Source organism: Antechinus flavipes, chromosome 3 (genome assembly GCF_016432865.1).
Source record: "Antechinus flavipes isolate AdamAnt ecotype Samford, QLD, Australia chromosome 3, AdamAnt_v2, whole genome shotgun sequence".
NCBI classification, from domain to species: Eukaryota; Metazoa; Chordata; class Mammalia; order Dasyuromorphia; family Dasyuridae; genus Antechinus; species Antechinus flavipes.
Window position 1 is genome coordinate 530,225,811 of NC_067400.1, and position 21,556 is coordinate 530,247,366.

The 21,556-nt window shown below is 34.9% G+C and overlaps 1 protein-coding gene across 1 annotated transcript in view; it reads right to left on the minus strand.

Moving 5' to 3' along the window:
* Positions 1-226: 226 nt before the first annotated feature.
* PRCP (prolylcarboxypeptidase) overlaps positions 227-21,556 on the minus strand; it is a 74,273-nt gene continuing 52,943 nt past the window's right edge. Inside the window, exons 6-9 of the mRNA XM_051987219.1 lie at positions 20,169-20,341; positions 13,870-14,034; positions 13,461-13,648; positions 227-1,075 (exon numbers count right to left, since the gene is read on the minus strand). Coding sequence (XP_051843179.1) covers positions 871-1,075; positions 13,461-13,648; positions 13,870-14,034; positions 20,169-20,341 — 731 coding nt within the window. The 3' untranslated portion in view covers positions 227-870. The remainder of the gene's footprint in view (positions 1,076-13,460; positions 13,649-13,869; positions 14,035-20,168; positions 20,342-21,556) is intronic.

A 21,556-nucleotide genomic window follows, 5' to 3' on the forward strand; every position in this document is an offset into this window, starting at 1 on the left:
TATATAAGCAAGACCCTCAAAAATATAATGGGCAAAGTTGAATTTTTTTAAACCAGCAGAACCTATCAAAAGTGTCCTAAAACTGAGCTAAGAAACAAAGAGAAAGAAAGCAGAAAATAGCCAAATTTCTCTCCAACAGAACCACTGTGGCAAATATCCCAGAATTAAAAGAAGATGCCAAGAAAGAAAAAACACATAAAAGAAAAAAAAAAATCACACCACCAACCAAACTAAATATGTGTATTAAAAGACAGCTGGCACATACTTTAATATAAACAAACAGGTATAAGGCCCAGCCCTATTCCCTATTTACAATGGCACAACTTAACTTACAACCTTGGTTAACAACTGCAGAACAAGAGAAATGTTTTCCATGTTCTAGAGGTAGCCTGTTAAAGGCCTGTTTTGAAGATTTTTCACAAGAGCAGGTATATTCTCATCACCCCTCTGCCCTTAATAACATTTCTAGTTTGTCTGTTGATTTGTTTTTGCAAAATTCTCTGGTGAGAAGTGAAAAAGTGATATGAAAAATTGAAACATTAAAGAATCAAAAACCCAACATTAATCAAATTTTCCCTCAGGATGGTCACTTCTTTTTTCTAGGACAATCAGGATCCTGATATTCAGAGTAAACACACCACCTTAGATTTCAGGCAATTTGTAAAAACTGAAAAGAACCGCTTTATGGACACAGAGATTGGAAGTCCAACACCTCGCAAAATAAAAATCTCATGGAGGAAATGTAATTACAGATATTTTTTCTCTCTGGTCCCCAATCTACTAATGGAAAAAAGAATGTACAGAAAAAGTACAAAGGGTGATGGTTTGGAAAAAAATCATGACATTATTTCATTGCATCCATGACACTTTTCAGTGATGACTCCGAAACTGTGTGATCCATTTCTTCATGTAATCAACTTCCATGATTCGAGCTAACCGCACTGACTCAGGGTCATCAGCATTCCTGGCACGTAGATCTAAATGATGGGCCCCATCTGGGATGACTATTGAGACAAGAGTATCTGTGATGTTCTCATTCACTCCACCTGAATACCAAGGATCCAATGCACCATTACTGCAGGAAGAAGCAGGGAAAGGTGATTAGTTTAACATAGTTTAGTTTAACATAGCATTTAGAACCTATTATGAAATTTGTATTGAGATTTAAGAAAATCCATTATAATCAAAACTTCATCTGGATCTTCCTTGTTGCTCAGAAATTCTTTTACTCCTCACTTCAAAAGAGCTGTTGTTTTCATCCATCTTCTGCTTACTTTCCCCTATTTCTGCAGAAGAATTAGTTCTATGTCTGGCCAAGATTAATCCCTCCACTTTTCCTAGATTCCATCCCATCCCATCCCATCTTCCTTAGTCAGTTAACAAGCATTTCTTAAGCATCTCTCATGCACCAAGAACAGTGCTAGTCACTGGGGAGATAAAAGTGAAATAGTCCTTGTCTTCAAGAAATTTACATTCCACCATATATGAAATTATATACAAAAGAGCAGAGGGGAAACTTGGAGGGAAGACACTTGCTACTAGGAAAGAGAAATTAGGAAAGGCTTCATACAGAATATGGCCTTTCAGCTGAATCTTACAGGAAACAAGGTATTCTAAGAAGCAAAGAGGGAGAGTGCACAAGAGACATGAGATATGGTCTTAGGCAAAGCCATGGGAGGCAGGAGATGGAGTATGAGGGAAGTATGAGGCCAGTTTGACTAAATCACAAGTAAATGTGAAGGGAAATAATGTGCAATAAGATGAAATAAGTAGGTTGGGACCAGGATATGAAGGGTTTTAAAAACCAAACAGAAGATTGAATATTTTCTGTTTCTACTGTTGCATCATCTTCAATTCTCCTTCATAAATTCCTTGTCCATGCCTGAAAAAATATTTTTCTCTTATCATATTTTTAAAAATCTCTTGTCACCACAATACTCTCAAATAATCATCCCAATTCATTTCTTTTTCTATTAACTGTTAAACTCCCAGAGGCAAAGTTTCTACTCATCGCCTGCATTTCCTCACTACCTATTCAATCCTCAGTCACTTGGACTCTAAAATCTTCCTCTGATCACTCTATTGAAATCATTCTAAAATCACTAACAATCTAATTGTCAGTTCCAGTACGTTTTTCTTAGACTTTATTTCTTTACTTTGACCAATCCCTTTCTCCTCAGTGTTCTCTCCTTCCTTCCCTAAAGAAATATGCAAGGATTTTCAGAAACCACATCCTTGGCAAATGAATTTCCTTAATTTTGTATATCCTACTCTAAGGACTGAGCCATACAGATCTGTGAATTAATGAATGCAAATTCATAGCCCTACTGCCATTAATATAATCTCCTCTCACCCACTTCTACTTTCCAACTCTTAAAAAGCTATCAAATCAACACTGCCATTTACTAGAAAAAGAATGTCAGGGCAGCTGGGCGGTGCAGTGATTAGAATACCAGGCCTGAAGTCCTAGCTTCCTAGCTGTTTGGCCCTGGGCAAGTCACTTAACTCCAATTGCTTCAGGGAAAAAAGAAAAGAAAAAATAAAAAGAATGTCAATCAGTTCCTCTGTGGTTCCTTTCACTATCCCAAATACCCTTTCCATATACAGGATAGCCCATGAGTCTTAGTGTAGTTTTAAGCTTTAATAGCTTAAAGGAATAATAAAAGTTTGTTTTAATAGTTTAAAACTACACCAAGATTCATGAAATCCCCTGAATATATGGCCTTTCTTATTAGAATAAAAACTCTTTAAAGACAGGCCCCATCTTCCTTGTGCTCTTATATGCCCAATGGTTGGCCAAGAGTTTTCATTACTGCTTTTACAATACATTCATAATTTTCCTAACTCATCACTTGTTCTTCTTTCTTATTCTGTCCCTTTAATGTAGTCATTTTTCTAAGACTTTGTTTAGCTGACTTTTCAATTTTAAACCTATTTTTACTCTCTATTTCTTAATGTTTGGTTTTGTGAAAATGTGCATAACCTCAAGATCATAAAATTAGAGCAGAAAGAATCTCCATAATTTTATCTATGAGGAAACTGAGGCTCATCTTTAACCATCCTTCACCATAAGATTTTGCAAAAACGTCCATATTTCTAAACCATTACTATACTTAGCTGCCATCTCTTCCAATGTGACAAGAAGGAACATCAATTTTGCTAGCTGAGTCTCTAGAATCTTTTTGTTCTCTTCATGAAGGTGACTGAGTATATCCAAACTTCCATAGGAAAATGTTATAATCAATGTTAAAATAAAATTCATAAAATATAATTGAGTTATTACTCTGAATTTGGTTATATACCAGTTAAAGCATAGTACAAATGATGCCATAGCAATTAGTTTAATGTCAAAATTAGATTAACACAGCAACAGTCTGTATTATACAGTTACAAGCTGTGTCACACAACCAAAATAACTACTGAAAAAAAACAAAAAATGCCTATCTTCCTGAATCACATGTAGCACACTGCCTCCACACAAACCTATTTAATAAATGCTTATTGGATGATGGAATCTTTCTTAAAAGAGAATGGCACCTTTTGTACAGTGTGCTCAATTTTTTAAAGATTATACCCTCTTGAAAAAAGACCTTCATATACAAAAATATTTATAGTAGTTTTTTTTGCAGGCAAAGAAATGGAAATTGAGAGAATACCATCAATTGAGGAATGGCTGGTTAAGTTGAGTTACATGATTTTGAAGAAATCCTATTGTGCTATAAAATGATGAGCAGCAGGATTTAAAAAAAAAAAAAAAAACCTGGAAAGATTTACATAAACTGATGTCTAGTGAACTGAACAGAACCAGGAAAACATTATACATAGTGACAGCAACACTGTGTGATGATCAGCTATGACATATTTTGCTCTTCTCAGGACGACAATAATGCAAAACAATTTTAAGACACTCACAATGGAAAATGCTATGTACAACCAGAGAAAGAACTATGGTGTTTGAATGCAGACTTGAAGCACACTTTATTTTGACATTTTTTGAGGGAAAGGAGAATTGTGGGTTTTTGTCCTTTTGTTCTGTTTCTTTTTTCGCAACATGATTAATGCAGAAATATGTTTAACATGATTGTACATTTGTAAACTATATCAGATTGCTTGTAGCTTTGGAGAGGAGAAAAAGGAGGGGAGAAGAGAAAAAAAATTGGAATTCAAAAATCTTATAAAAATGAATGTTAAAAAGTATCTTTACTTGTAATTGGAAAAAAATAACATTCTATTTTAAAAGAGATTATGCTCTTTTTATGAACAGTATTACAAACCCAAAATGAAATTTTCAAAGTCAAAGTGATAGATAAGTCATTCCTATAATATTTATATATATACATCTCATGACCAAAATCATGTGTTAAGTATCTAAGTTTCCCAAAGATAATTATATGTACAAAGCACACCGCCTATCTATAGAAGATAGACCTACACTGTTGGTCTCAAACAATTCACTTAACTTCATTATAGTTACTTGCTATACATGGATAACAGACAAAACTAATATTATTTAGATATAATAAGCAAAAATTGACACAAATCATGTTCTGGAAATGATTTTAGATAAATATTAAATTATTACCATTAAAAATGTAGTATGTGGAATCATTTTATTTTTGTACCAATAATGGTGTTCAGAGTGTTATTTTCAAACTCCCTATTAAATTATCATGTTCCTTAAAGAATGTTCACTAGTAATTCAATAGTATACTAGAAAGATTCACTCCAAAAAGAGCACTGTTCTGCTTTTGTCACACACAAAAACAGAATAAAACAAAGAACAAACTGTCCTCTTCAATTACCCAAAGAGAGTTCTAAAACAAAGAGGGATGCTGGTTTTCAACTATTTAAAAAATGGAAAAGCAAACTATACATCCATAAGGTTGGATTCTTTTAATTAACAAATAACCTTTATCAATAATCATTCTAATTCCACAGACCCAACATAGATAGGAAACACTACATAATTTGCAAAACAAAAGGGCCATCCCCCAAAGCACCATAATAAGCGAATTGCATTTGGTTTAAAAGGTCATCTGAACCAACCTAGTGGCTTAGCAACACTGTTTGGAGTTGCTGAGAGACCTAAGATGTTCATGGACTTGATTTCTTGGTCCTAGTCCTATGAAAACTAAGCCAATCACTAAGAAATATACAAATGCATTTGCTTTTATGGGGGAAACTGGCTGTCCTGTGTAAAGATTCCTATCATCAGGCCAAATGGAATCACTGGCAGCAGTTACTGAGCTTGAGAAATGATGGTAAATGAGGCAACTCAAAAAGGAACCCCTCTCTCTTTTATATTTAGTGATTCTACACAGACATTAGTAGTGAATATTCCTTTTAAGTTGTATGAAAAAAGTGTTTGGAATCCTATTAAGTTATACAACAAGAAAGGAAAATAAATAAAAATATTCTGTGCTATTCTCATAGCTGAGACAGAGAATAGGCTGTGAAACTAAAGCATAGTAGTCAAAAATGGGAATTAATTGATTGTACCTTTTCAACTATGCTTTGCACTCAATACAAAAAGTATCAAAATGTTGACAAAAATAATGGAGAAATGTAAGAGCCCAAGTTCATTAGCTCTTATGTTTACACAGGATTAGATAGAACTTTGTCAATGAAATGAAACAATCAAAAAGGTGACACTTACCTTGATGCCTACCTAACAGAAAATCACTGCATTTGGATCTCATGATCTCATCGATAAGGAACCCCTCTTCCATGCAGATCAAAACAGTTCTAACACTTGTGTTGTGAATGGCTGTGCCCTCATAACCACTAACCACCCCTCTCCAAAAGAAAGAAAGAAAGAAAGAAAACCACCCTTGGGCCCAATTTTTTGGGTCCAATCACTCTGACTGTAGCAAGGCTGACTTTTAGGTAATAGATAATACTCTGAAGGCTTCTCCAAAGAACTCTGAAATTTACTGCATAACATGGGAGACACTAGCAAAGGACCACCTATTATGGTGTACCTGCATTAAAGAAGGTGTTCTGCTCTATAATCAAAGCAGAATTCAAGTAGCTCAAAGAAATTTGCAGAAATTTTGAGAATCCTTCCCAAATGTTCACATGAACTATTTTGTGTCCAACCTGTGGTAGAGCATTCTAAGCTTGTACCAGTCTTATTACCCCCAGCTGGATAAACTGTAACTTGATTCTAATATAGAGAAGTCATTTTGATCCTCTTTGAGAATGAAGGGCAACAATTAAGAATAAAGAGATAGATAGATAGATAAGTGTTGGAATCCTTACTAACTGCTAACTAATTAGAGTTGATCTAATCTTACAAGAAGATGTTTTGGCCAGAACCTGAAACAAGGTACTAAGTAGAACTAATTAAGACAAGGCTTGTGTTCACACCTTTACTCATTGGAGTCCACAAGTATGCTAGCTTCACAAAGTAAACTTTCTAACTTCAAGGGAGTCCACACCTCCCTTAAAGCTCATTGGGCCAGAGAGCACTATGGAGAAAACCCATAATCCCATTCTCTCAGAAGAGTCAGATAAAAGGCCAGCGATGAGGGATCTATGGCAGAATACATGTTTTCCTCTTGGCTGGCTGGTCACGCTGGACTCGAGAGGAGCGACTTTGGTGCAGAGAACACTTTGACAGATTTCAGTGGAACTACGCCAGAAGCCCTCTCTCCGAGGCAAGGCAGAATATTTTCCACTTGGCTGGCTGGTGGCAGAAGAAGCTTTCTTGAGAGTGAAGAAGCTACAAGTCGAGATTTCACCAGAATGACATGAAGAATGGAGCTGGCTGAAGGCTGAAGAAAGCAGAGGCAGAGGCTGAAGGACCAGACCTTTGGATTTGGTGACATTCGGAGAGAGCTCTTGGAACCAAGCAGAGAGATAGGCCTCTAAGCTAACCGGGCTATATTGGAGATAATAAAAGATCTGAACTTTTATCACCTGGCTGTGTTTTGAGAAGAAGAAGCTCACCACATTTTGGCGCCCGAACAGGGACCGATTCAGATCCATCTGAACTAGATCACTCCTGTTTGCCTATTGAGTTGGGCTTGAATCCTACATAATTCATGAAACTCTGAAAGCCACAATAAATTTTGTCCCGATTCAAGACATGTTTTAGCGATGGATTTCCAGTCATTCAGGGTTAAGATTTCATAAGACAAATTATCCAGTAACATCTTCACATAAGATGATGTAGCCCCATAAAGAGTGCAACCCTTTTTCAAATCTTTAATTTTTTCCAAATTAAAAGGAGTGTATTTTCTCTCTTTTTGACCTGAGGAGTTGAGCTCTTCAATCACAGGATATGCATTTATAAAATCAGATATATCTTCTCCTTCATTTTTTGCTTTAATTAATGCTTTTTCTAATCTTGTCAAATTCTGCTTTACAGGAGAAGCTGACTGTGTTTCTGTCTCTCTCCCTCCCCCTTGTTCCACCCATGAAGGGTTAATTGCGGGGGGAGAGTCATGAGATGTGGAATCATCTAATTCCTCCTGCTGTGAAGTATCACACTCAGAATTGTAATTAACTCCATTCTCATCTGATTCGTCCTCCTTTTCACCTAGTAAAGTTGGCACTTTTTCCTCCTGTACTTTCCTTTTCATCATTCTATCACTTAAATAACTTCTTATAGCCAATTGTATTACATTATATGTATTAATTATTGAGTTAGGCCCATTTTTATCATAGAATTGACAAAGATCCTCTCCAACCAATTTCCATTCATTTAGATCTAATTCCTTATCAAGAGAGAAACAAGGACATATGTCCTTTACAGTTTGTAAAAGTTCAGTGATTTGCTGTAAACTTATAATTAAACCTTGGCTTTCCATAACTTTGACAATGCTCTCTAAACATTTTCCTTGAACAGAAACAGGCTGTTTTCTAAATATCTGTCCCATCTTAGCTGAAATTCTACTTTAACTCTTCTAACAAAATTTCTTTGTTGCACTCACCCTAATTTCTGGGTTGAAGAGTCTTTTCCACTGGATCAGGATCAGAGGCTTTTCCACTTGAATCAGGATCGGAGCTTTTCCACTGAAATCCACTGGGGGGGGAGGGGGGGAGGGGTCTGTTAGCCCCACGTTGGGCGCCAGAATGTTGTGATCTAGTTCAGATGGATCTGAATCGGTCCCTGTTCGGGCGCCAAAATGTGGTGAGCTTCTTCTTCTCAAAACACAGCCAGGTGATAAAAGTTCAGATCTTTTATTATCTCCAATATAGCCCGGTTAGCTTAGAGGCCTATCTCTCTGCTTGGTTCCAAGAGCTCTCTCCGAATATCACCAAATCCAAAGGTCTGGTCCTTCAGCCTCTGCCTCTGCTTTCTTCAGCCTTCAGCCAGCTCCATTCTTCATGTCATTCCGGTGAAATCTCGACTTGTAGCTTCTTCACTCTCAAGAAAGCTTCTTCTGCCACCAGCCAGCCAAGTGGAAAATATCCTGCCTTGCCTCGGAGAGAGGGCTTCTGGCGTAGCTCCACTGAAATCTGTCAAAGTGTTCTCTGCACCAAAGTCGCTCCTCTCAAGTCCAGCATGACCAGCCAGCCAAGAGGAAAAAATGTATTCTGCCATAGATCCCTCATCGCTGGCCTTTTAGATAAGCTGCAATGTGACACGATGAGATAAGATGAGATGGATCACCTACTATTAAAAACGTTTTAGAAGCTTGATCCTAATGATGGAGTATGTATGTGCAGATATCCAGATAGAAATAGATATACATATATCTATAGATTCCTAGATGTAAATACATCAAAACACATCTCTATATAAATATGTAGATATCTAAATAGGCTTATGTAGATATGTATATATTATACATCCAGACATATATATACTTAATTACAAAGACCATGCTTAAAGCCTTCCTAGTTTAGTAGAGCCTGACAAAACTTGGGTTTTAAGAACATAGAAACATCTTTCAAGATCCTAGGGTCATATCTACACCAAGAATAAGTATTTTTTCAACAGGCTTAGTTGCTACGAGTTTTCATAAAATATATTATCTGTGGGGTTGTTTTTTATTAACCTGAACTATTAGTTAGACACTAATAATTTCCAAGTCTATGGAAATCAAAGGAAAGTTTCAAAGTATAGTAATATTCTGTCCAGCTAGAATACTCTATCTAGATCCTTGTGGAAGTTATCTATTATCCTCATTATTTCTTTCTCCTAACTTTGACATATGTGTTGATATTCCTTAAATCAACCTGGCCTCTCAATTCATCAATATATTCAACTTTCATATCCTACATCAATTCAGTTTAGATACACACAAAAAATGTCAAGCCTTGATCTTACCATCAAACCAAAGTGTTCTACTTAAATGATCAAGAATTCTGAAATTCCTCCATAAAAACAGTATTCTATCTCCCTGTATACCTCCCTCTTAAACTTAATCATTCTTATTGGGAGCTCTAGTCCCTTACCCCTCAACACCCTTACAGACCATTGCACCTCTTCTACCTTTATTTTTCTCCCTTTCCAATCTTGCCCTAGAATTAACTAGTTTACCTATAAACTGTCTTTCTCTCTCAAATCTACTGAACTCTTTTTCTATTTCTATTTACATATTGCCAAATCCAAATTTTGTACTGATCCACTAATAACAATTCTCTCTAGGCCTGATCCTTTTATCAATCACACATTTATATAAGTGTTATGCTCTAGAAAGCATAGTCTTAGAATTTGAAAGGTTGAAATTAAATTCCACCCTATCATTCTACCTGGGCTGCCACTTTTATCACAAAAATAAATTAAATTATTCTGATAGATCTTGAGCCTTTATAGAGACATTCTGTTTGTTACCCAGTAGTTGTCTTCTTCAAATAGTTTAAACTTTATTTTGTTATTTATTTATTCGGTATCCCACCATCTACCTTTTCTGTTCCTCCTCACATACTTCATGTTTCTGAAAGAAAACACACAACTAGTTTGACTGACTCCACTACAAATCTATGTTATATATGCTCATTTGGGCTCTCAATGCAATCAAGCAATCTTTTTATTCCTTTTAACTGATCCTCTATTACATTACACACAGAAGTCATTCCAAACATTCTCTTTTATTCATTCTATCAGTGGGGAAACTTCATTTTCTCAACGTTAAATGTTTGCTCTCTCCTCTATTTTGCATGATGTTATGCTCCATTTTTTCTTTCTCTATTTCACTGGATGGTGATAAGGTGGACCTTCTCTTGACAATGTCAACTACTATAAATTGTACTTTTTATGTTTCCTCCAACAAAATCCCATAGCCACCCCATTTCTTTAATTAATCTTTATTTTGTCCCAGGTTTCTGGCTTTTTCACTACTATCTACAAAAATGCCTAGTTTTCCCTATCTTTAAAATACCCTCATTTGTCCTGACCATTTCCTCAAGCTATCATCCTATATCTTACCTTCCTTTTGACAAACTTCTTAAAAAAAAAAAAAAAAAAACCTTTCTCTTTCTACACTCATTGTAGCCACCCTTAATTCTTCACCTTTACAATCTGGCTTGTGACTTTACATTTTACTGATATTGCTCTCTCCAGCCATGCAATCAATAAGCATTTAAATGCTTATTATGTGCAAGATATTTGCTAAGTGCTGGAAATACAAATAATTCAAAAGGCTGTCCTTGCCCCCAAGAAACTCACAACCAAATAGGAAAGATAAGAAGCAAAGAACCACGTATAAACAAGATATATTCAGGATAAATAGGAAATAACTAAAAGAGGGAAGGCATTAGAATTAAGAGTTGGCAAAAACTTCCTAGAGAAAATTAAAGTAGGTGTTCAAAGTTGCTGATTATCTCATAATTATCATATCTAATGGGCTTTTCTTGGCTTTCATCCTTATTGACCTCTCCTCAGAGGCAGATACTACTGAGCATCCTGGGTGCCCTTTTTCCCCACTTTTCATAATACTATCTCTTTTAGTTTTCCCCTTGCCTTTTTAGGCTCTTTTGCTTGAACATTATCTATGTCCAGTTTCCTAAATATAGACAATGCTCCAAAGCTGTAAGCTGGGTCTTCTTTTTTCTAAATTTTCTTTCTAGTTGATTTCATGGGATCCAATGATCATGGGCTCAGTTATCATCCCTATGAAAATGATTCAAATACATATATCTAGTACCTAATCTCTTATCCTAAGTTCAAAATCTTCATTATCAACTTTCAACTCAATATTTCAAATCAGATATACCCAAAGCATCTCAAACTCAACAGATACAAAATAGAACACATTATTTTTCCTAGCTCCCCAAACCCTATTCCTCTTGCAAACTTCCTATGCCTGTTGAAGGTACTGCTATCCTTAATCAAACAGGTTTGTAAGCTCAATATAATCTTAACTGTCCCTCAACCCACACATCCAATCATTTACCAAGTCTTGCCAACTCTACTTCTATACCTGACATCCATCCTCCTTGCTTCCAGTCATATGGTCATCACTCTACTTTAGGTTCTCATCATCTTTCTCCTGGACTATTAGAATGGTCTCCTGATTGGTTTCCATGCTTCAAGTCTCTCCATATCCCATTCATTCTGCACAAAGATGCCAAAGTTATATTCTTAAAGAACATATCTGGCCATATTACTCTGCTGTCAAAGAGCTCCAGTGGGCTCCTACTGTCTCTCAGATTAAATAAAAACTTTTCCATCTGGCAGGTCAAATCCTTAACCATCTGGATTCAATATACCTTTTTCAGGGTTGTTAGGTATTACTTTCCTACATGCACTCTATGATATTCAAAATGGCCTCCTTGCCATTCCTAACTCCTGCCTCTATGCTTTTAATAAGAAGCCATTTCTTATAATAGGAAGGCTGTTCTCATTTAATTCCACTCTTAGAATTCAAAACTCTACAAAGTGAGGCCCTTCCTTGATCCCCTTTTTGGTCTCTCCCTTAACCTCATGTATTTGCTCAGAAAATTTTTATACTGCCTCTGCACAAATATCATTTCCTCCCACGGGATACTAGCTCCTTAAAAGCAGGATTTGTTTTATTTTTGTCTTTGTAATCCCAACACTTAGCATGTAATTAGCACATTCTAAGCATGAAGTAAATATTTGCTGACTGACTTATAAGTATCACAAGTACCACTTGCACTAAAAAAGAAAAAGATCATTTGTAACACTTCCTACATAGATTCATAAGGTCTTTGTATGATAGTTTTATTTCAATTCAACCATGATTTCCTTTTGATAGGAGCAAATCAAATATAAAACTTAAATTCACCACAAAAATCCTTGAGGAGTAGTTTGAAGTGTTAGCCTGCTAGACCATTAGCTTCTTGAAGGCAGGGACCACGTTCTTTACCTCTTTGCAACTCCCCTATAATATAGCAGATACTTAAAAGAACTTTGGTTGAATAAGAGACATTCAATTGATATTAAAATGCTACACAATTACTTGAAGAGTAACTAACTGAAAAAAAAATAACAATCAGACAGATGCTATGGCAAAGGTAGGTTCTTAAAATACAAGATGGTGACAAAGTGTTTGCCTCTAGAAGGACAAAGATGAGCTTTGGGTCTCATAGTGTGTTTAAGCTCCTATTTTCTCATTCATTTGATTGCTTTCAGGCTTTTCTAATTGCAAACATCTTAATCAGGCAATGACCCTTAAATATTCTAAAACAAGTTTATTTGCTCAATTGCCACTTTCTAAAGTTGGGTTGTATAGTATAGTACTGCAGAATTATAACGAAGACAAGTAACTCAATTTAAAGAAATTCAACAAGATGGAGCTGTAAGTTTTCCATCAAAGTGACGCAGTTTTTAGTTTGGGGTTGATACCCTGCTGAGCTAGTAACAGCAAGAGTAAAAGAAGACAGCAGCTCTTTAGCAAAACTAGCCAATGCCTCAACCTAAAACTCTTGAGTAATCCTCCAATTCAAGCCAGTACTTCTCACTTATAAAAGATTTAGCTATTTGCTATAATCCAGTAGATAATTTTGACTTTTGTTTAAAGAAGTTTCTAAAAGAAATGAATTTGCAATTTGAACAAAGACCCTGCTGTGTAAGTCCTTCATAGTCATTCTTTATAAAAACAAGAAAGGAAGTCATGAGCTCTAAATGTGTGTGGAAAATATGCTAAACTCTTCTTATCTTTATAATGGAAAATCTCATGTTCCAGGTAATACTTAGAAATTCCAAATTCACAACATATTGTACTCACATATACATTTCACTTGATTGATTTTAACAGAAACACATCCCAAAATGCTTAGATTCTGAAGACAAAATGGGAAGAATACATGATGCTTTAATTTGATATGACATGCTGTTTGGTCCTTATAAAGCTGTCTAAGCAAATAGGATAAGTACAAAATATATTTATTTTCTGCTCCTTTTATCTTTCAAGGAATAGGAAAAGTTAACTAAGATTCCTAATCCAAACTACACAGATCAATAGTTTTCCAAATATTATTTTCCCTGTTGTACTAACATCTTATTATATCAATATACCTTTGCACTCCATGAAGATACTCACCTGAAGATAATGTTACTATGTGAACTGATGTTTTTACCACCAAACACAGTTGGAATCCATAAGGGTCTAGGTCTCACACCCCATTCTTGGAAACACTGGTCAGAATATGCAACAAAGTCCCATGCCTGAGGTTCAAACATATCACTGATACCAGTGGCACATATGGGCATCACCATTTCTGTGCAGGCCTGAAAAGCAAAGACAAAAGAAATTAGACCTACTTTATCCAAATCATTATCTTAGATTTTTGTCTTGGATAAATTTTATAAACAGGCCATCAAATAAAGGTCAGAATCAGTGAAATTTTAAAAATGAAGTGATCATTAACATAGCTTATAATATCTTTAACTGAGAATTAATAGTAGCTGACATTTAAAGAATGATCTTTTATAGAATTATATATTCGTACCTGATAGCTCCAACCCTGGATCCCAAGACTGCTTGTTGCTGTTTGTGAGGTATTCAGGCAGCTTGCTTCTCCAGAATAATTGTAATAAATATTCACCGCCTTGAAAATATTCTGTACTAACACTTTATCTGATGCATGGGAATCTGTCAAATATTTGCACACCTCCTATTTTAAAGAGATATAAAAAAGAGAACATCAGGAAATAGAAAAATATGAATATAAAATTAAATTTTCTTCAAACTATGTAGAAAACCTGCCATTGAGTCTATGGTGTCTTTTGATAATGACAAAACATATTATCATTTTTATTATTACTATTTTCTAAATTTCTCTATGGTGCTAAGGCTACTGAAATAAAGTTCAGCTTCCCACTTTAACCAATAAATAAGTAGCTCCAAATTTAACTTTACATATTAAGGAATTACCTACTAGGTATGATTTGAGGAACATTAACATTCCCTCTCATTAAAGGTCAGAAAACAAACATGAAGAATGCAGAAAAACATGGAAAAAATTATATGAGCTGATTAAAAAAAATAAACAGAACCAGGAAAATAATATACAAAATTACTATGACAACATGAAAGATACAATGAAAATGTATAATGTTATGAAACACTGTTTGATTAAAATAATCAAGTTTAGTCCCATAAAAAAGATAAAATGCATCTCTCTCATTTATTGGTGGAGTAAAGAGAGTGTGGAATACTGAATGTTCTGCCAGTTTATTTGATACATTAAGTTGGCTTACCTACAATGCAATTTTTCTCTCCTTTTTTATTTCCTATTATAAGAGATAACTCTGGAAAAGGAAGAGAAGAGAACTATAACCTGAAACTGACTCCAAAGGAAGAATATATTTAAAAATTAATGTGAGATAAAAAAAAGGTATAAAGATCATATAATCATAGAACAAACATTACTTCTATTAAATAATAATTGGAAAAGTAATACATTAAAGCTATTACAATCTATGAAGATCTCAACATGAATTGTTTCTCGGCTCTCTCACCATATGGCAATTGATTAGGAAGAGCTTTCAACAAAGTGAAATAAATAATAGGGAAATTTAGAAAAGAAGAAGGGAAAAAAGATAACTCCACAGTCAGTTGTTTTGCAAGAACAAGTATGACTTAGGGAAGCAGAATAAGAAGAGAAAAAATTTGATGAAAGGGAAAAGTAGAAAAGCACAGAAGACACGTTTTGCACACAATTATGCCTCTCCTTACAAAAAAAAAAAAAAAAAAAAGCTGCTAGCCTCCCCAAATGAGATATCACTAAGACTTAGGCTGAATACCCCCTGTTTATATTTAATAAATTAAGAAATTGAAGGAAGAAACACAAAAGCAGAACAATTAAGAAAATCCAACAAGCTAAGGGAAATTATAGGAAGGCTCCACCAACCTATTGAGGACAGGGGTTGTGTCTCATTCGTTTCTGTGCCTTCAGAGTAAAATTACTGAATTTTTAAGTGCTGTACAATGCTAAAGTAGGAAGCAGCTGGGTGGCACAGTAAATAGAGTGGTGACTCTGAAGTCAGGAAGATGCATCTTCCTGAGGTCAAAAACTGGCTGAGTGACCCTGGAAAAGTCACTTAACTTTCAGTTTCCTCATCTATATTTAAATTGAGCTGGAGAAATAAAAGGTAAATCGCTCCAGTATCTTTGCCAAGAAAATCCTAAATGAAATCACGAAGAAACAGACATTACTGAACAACAACAATGCTAAAATTTTATGGAAAAGAGTTGACTAAAATCAAAGTTTAACTTTGATGTTGACTTAAAATCAAAATGCAATCAAAGTTGTACAAATCCATTCAGTTCTGAAATGCAAATGATAATACAACAATAAATTAAGAACTGATGCTACAAGAAAATTAAAAAGGTAATTGGAAAATTTTCATTTTTCTGGCAAATCTACTTTATCTAAAATATTACTACTAACTCCTTATATTTACACAGTGTCTTTAGAAGAAAAACTTAGCATGAAGAATGCCAATCAGAGCTTATCAATAGCATTTTGAGGTTAGGAATTACTAATAGAAATTACTAAATGTCTGATTACTAATTAAACTTTCTACTTTTTGAATATGAACACTAATACTTGACTCAGTCAACTGTGGAATTGTTCACCCTTCTGGAAAACAGTTTGGAATTATGCCCCCAAAATGAACAATTTGTTCAGATCAATTAACTTAGAAATCCGAGTGTATACCTCAAGTTAGTTAATGAAGTAACAAAGAAAGAACTATATCCAAAAATTAAGTAAAACAAAAATTTAACAAATATTTTGCCAATATTATTAATTTTACAATGTATGTTTTTAAAAGTATCAATTTCTTAAAAAAGAATAAATGAAAAAATATTGGGAGCAACAGTTTTAATGAAAACATTTTCTTGCCAACATACTTCAATGGGTAACAAAATAAAATTGATAATTTAACATCAAATATAAAAAATATAAAAGGAACTGAGAAATGCCTTTGGAATGTGTTCGTTGGACCTTTTCATGCATAGAATGCTAGTGGCAAGAATCAAACAATATAGCAAAGTTGTAGTGACCTATACTAGTGGGAGGGAGTACACATATCCAAAGAGGACACAGATTCTAAGAATCAGAATATCACTGCTGGATAAACACTCAAAATAGGGAGACTCTTCCAATGGCTACTATACTAGGGAAAGAAGGAATTCTTTAACCAGAATCAGTATTTGAAATGGCTGGACTTAAGTTGATTCTACCTTCCTTAGCATTTCCATAGCACTTTAAGTTTTGCAAAGTACTTTATTTGGGTGATCTTCTTTGGTTCTCTTTCCTACTACAGCTATGAAGATGGAGGTAAGAAGAACATTCAAAAGTATATTTTATTAACTTCCTGATCATATGAGGAATCAAGAAAGCTGAAGGAAAGGAAAAATTCTAACCTTGGGACACAATTTAATCAACTTTATACCCAAATATCAAAAGAAATAATATTTGTATAGTGCTTGGGACAGTGTATTGCATATATTATGTATTTAATAAACGTATATTCCCTTGCCCATAAATATTTAGGCTTCTATTTTTATTCCCATATACAAGCAAGAAAAAAAATTCTTTTTAAAATTTCCAGTGATTCTAAGTGTGAGAATAAATATTTGAATAAGATAAAGGGTAGAAGATGAAAGGAGAAATTTGGAAATAAGAGAAGAAAAGAAAATAGTTAAAAAAAAAAGCCAATTTCTTCCCATAAAATATAGCCCATCCACATTACAAAAAAGATTAAGCAGATACTTTCAGCTATTCTAACAGATTTTCTTTCCCCAGTCTTCAATACCCCTCACTTTTACTCAGATAATCACATTAGTTTTGTCATTAAAAGCTGTCTTTTCATAGAACGCACCTAAACCGCTTAAACCACCCAGAGAGGTTGCGTATGTTATAAAACACCAGGACAAGAGGAAGGGATTTTCCATTTTGTGTCTTATTATTTCACTGTATCTATCTGTATGCTCAGAAGACTAAGCTAAAAGACTTCATGAGCTACTCCATAAGAAAAAAATGCAAAGGAATAAAATCTGTACAGTGTTCCTTCCTTAAGCTGCAATTTAGCTTGACAAGAGATTCAGTATTGAAGGCATTTATGTTGATAGAACAATCAAATGACAGGGGTATTTCTATTTTCTCCTCCCATTATATTTTTAATCCATCACCCCAATCCCTGATTATTTTTAGCATGAATGCTGTAGCTTTTGTTAACAATAAACAAAAGAAAATTGAACCCATCTATATATACAAAAATGTATAAAAACAATTAAAAGGAAATTATTTGAAATTGGATGGAAAATGAAATCTGGATATTAATCAATGATGATTCCACGCATGTGCTATCCAGTATTTTAATTCCCCTGTACTTTAACTATATTTAAATATGTCATCTGTAACATGCTACCTTGAAATTCTTAGCTCAGGTCACAACTCAAAAAAGGATATCTGTTTGTCAACCTTTTTAAAAGGAGGAAGTGGATCAGAGGGAGGAGGAGTTCTAAATAAATGGAATTATCCAAGTGAAAGAGTAGTCACCAACTGGCTGGTGTTCCAGGGCTTAGTGGAACAGGACAACAGAAAGGTGAGGAATGGAGAAACAGAATGAAAAGTTGAGAGAAAGTGATCTAAAACTAGAAAGCTGGAAAAAAATTTCAAGTATTTGAAATTTTTTCTAAAGAAATACAGAAACAAAATTGAAAATACACAAAAGCAACAAATATTTCTACACATGAATACAAGAATAGAGTATATCATGGTGCATTTTTTTAAATTACATCAAAGAGAAGTATAGATCAATCACTTAATAATTCCTTCAATTTTGAAGACTTAGGGTAAAGCTAGTAAAAATGAACTGAAATGAGAATGATGAAAGTTAGATCTGATTAAAAGAAGAAAAAAGCAAAAACATATCTGGAAAAGAAGAAACAAAATTTTTATGACCTTGAAAAAATTAAGATCAACATAAATGAGAAAAAAATTGTTTAGAGAACACTAGATTGGCAGTGTTGAGAAGAGCAGATTGTCCTCTTACTTGTAAGCAATGCAGGAATATCTTAATTTTTTAAATGAATACTTAACTACACAGATTATAAAATCTGGGGAACATAAATTCAGCAGACTTTAGTAGTCTACTTCAGTAGTCTCTTACAATAGGATATCATGAAGTTGGACCAAATAATTCTATAAAACAAAGGCTGCTAAGTTTGTACTTTTTAAAAGACTAGCAGTATCTCGAGAATAAATTATAATAGCACCTAGCACTTTTATAATTGTTGTCTTATCATTATATCATTCCCATGAGGATACAGAGGTTCATTTTATAGATGAGAAAACTAAGGAAAAGAATTTAAAATGACCGTACCATTACAGTGTGTTAGAATGCAATGGGTACTAACAACTGGTCTAACTCTCACTTTCAGTAGACAATCTACTGGATTTTTTGTACAGAGAAATATCTACTATTAAAAAAAAAAAAAAACAACTAGTGTGGATATTTTTCCTTAATTATTTTGATGCCTGATCTTTCACAAGACAAACTTCTTTTGCAATCAAAACTCACTGGTGATTCTGCTTTTCAGATATAAGAAACACTGACTCTATAACAAGTTGAATAGTTGTTCCATTTACAAATCAACCTCTCTAAGAGTTAGAAGCGATTGGTTTTAAAGACCATGTAGTCCAAAAGATATCTAAGCAAGAATCCCTTCTACAGAACTATCAAAAACCTGGTTACACAGCTTTTGCCTTCACAGTCTTAATGAGGGGAATCCAATAACCTTTAATGCAAACCATTACACTCTGGAACTATTCCATTTTGTGGGGAAACTTTTCTTTACATTAAGACTCAATCTACCTCTCTACATATTTCATTTATTGTCCCTATCTTTTCTCTCAGTTAACAAGCAGAAAAAAATTTAATCCCTCTTACAGGAATTTTTGAAGATTACTATCACATAATCAACCCCACTTTCTAAGCCCTCTTGTGCCTAAATGTCTTCTCTTCTTCATAGCATATATTTCCAGTTTTACCAATCAATCCTTCTATTCCAAGATCTTCTCTTTCCTCATTCTGGTAAGTTCCTACTAGTCAAGCTAAAAACTGGCTGTACTCTTTCTGAAAGGGGATGGAGGTACTGAACAGAACATACCAGATGTGATAAAGCAGAACAGAATGTAGCATGACTACCATTTCCCTTGCTCTGGATACTATACGGGAAATAGAAATAATATTAAGGAAAAGAATTGGAGAGGAAAAAAACCCAGCAGGACTAGATCATGTATACAGAGAAGAGATCTGGATTGGCAACTACACAATTCTGAGGGTATTCATAGATTGATTCTCAAAGTATATGAATAATATGGGAAAAGATGACAAAAGCATAAAAAGAAAGGTCTTGGACCTTAATACAAAATAAAGGCAACTGTGAAAACATCAATAATCAATTCATCTATACAAAGTTTTGATGAGAACAAGCTATATTCTCTTAAAGAATGCTTAATGAAGACTTTAAAAAGAAGCAGGGAGGTTTTTGCAAGTGATATTCCTACAGCATTATATATATTTACCATCACATAATTGACTCAAAAGATGCGGAGAATATAAGATCTTATTGGACTTCTTGTTTGAAATTATAAAAGCATTAAATTTTATAAAGTAAAATGCCACCTTAAAGGTTCTTCTTTAACAAAATGTCTTCCAAGCTAATGGTAACAGTGAAATGCATATTAAACATGCATTTAATGCAAGTGATTCAAGAACATGTTTCTATTACCTTAATAGGCCAAGCAGGCAAAGGCATTAAAAAGTTTGAACTATATGGATAATCCACCATTGCCAGATTCACCCATGTTTCAGCTAGCCATGATTTCAACATGATTACATCCATTTGGCTTCTTAATGGATTGCACAGGTGAAATGCTTCAGAAATCCACTGCAAACCTTCACCTACAGGAATGAACAAGATCATTTGCATTTATTTCACTTGGTAACTATTAGTCAGCAGAAATATTTGAAAAATGGCAGTTTATTTCACAATACAGTGTTACCTTAGAACTTATTAATTGGTTCTAGAAGGCACCATGAGAAACAAAAATTAGGAGTATTGGAGGAATTTTCCCCTAAGGAGTATATCTCCAATCTGAAGCCTAACCATTCTTCCCCGCCCAGTTCCCCAAAGGAGCAAGTTGGGCTTCAACTTCAGAGAAACAAGCCAGCTCCATCAGACTTCTTTTCTTGACCCAACTCACTTTCTGAGAGGAACAGAAACCTTTATACTCTCTCCCCATCCCATGCTGTCCAAGCTTCCTTAAGGGAGGTTGGGGCGGGGAAGGGGGGGTGGGGCAGGAGGAGGACTAGATATGTTAGTCAAAGCCATAGTTCTGTGCCTACTACTACCCAAGGCCCTGGCTATCATCTGAGGCTCAGGGCTGCTGTCTCTACCGGGGCCATCACTGCTCCTGCTGCTTCACTTCCTGTTAAGCACCAGGCCACTCAATGCCCCTTCCAGTATTACTATTCTGGGAGCCAGGAGATTATATGCTGCCGCCACATTGTCCTGCAAGAACTGCCCTGTGACCCCTCCACCACTGCCCAATGATGCGCACAACCCTAGCATTGTGGACTCCAAGCTGACAGTCCTGTGCACCACTGACTTGGCGGGGAAGGAGCTGCTCCCAGCCGAGGGCAATAGCAGCGGTAACAGGGTTGGGGCAGTATGCTTGGCCAATCTGTATCTCTACTGTTCAATGAAGACAACAGCCAAGTGCAAAAAAGCTGGAAGAGCATCAAGTTCTGAAACTTTTTTTTCTTGATATAATGTGCTAAGTACTGAATTTGTTTTGAAGCAGACAAGTTCAGCCCATTGTAGTTCATGACAAATGCTGTCTCATTATAACTTCAGAGTTCCAAAGGACTTCTGAGGTGATACAGAATGTCCCAGAAGTCTTAGTTTCATTTTTAAGCTCTAATGGCATAATACTAGCCATTCTTTTCTCTGTTTTGTGTACTCCAAATTTATAAAGTTGCCATTATCCTGAGCTCTCATTCTTTCTCACCCAACATATTAAATAAGTTGCCAAATATCGTCATTTCTATCTCCTCAACATCTCTCATTTCCTTCCCTTTGTCTCTACTTACAAAAGCTATTTCTCATCACTTCTC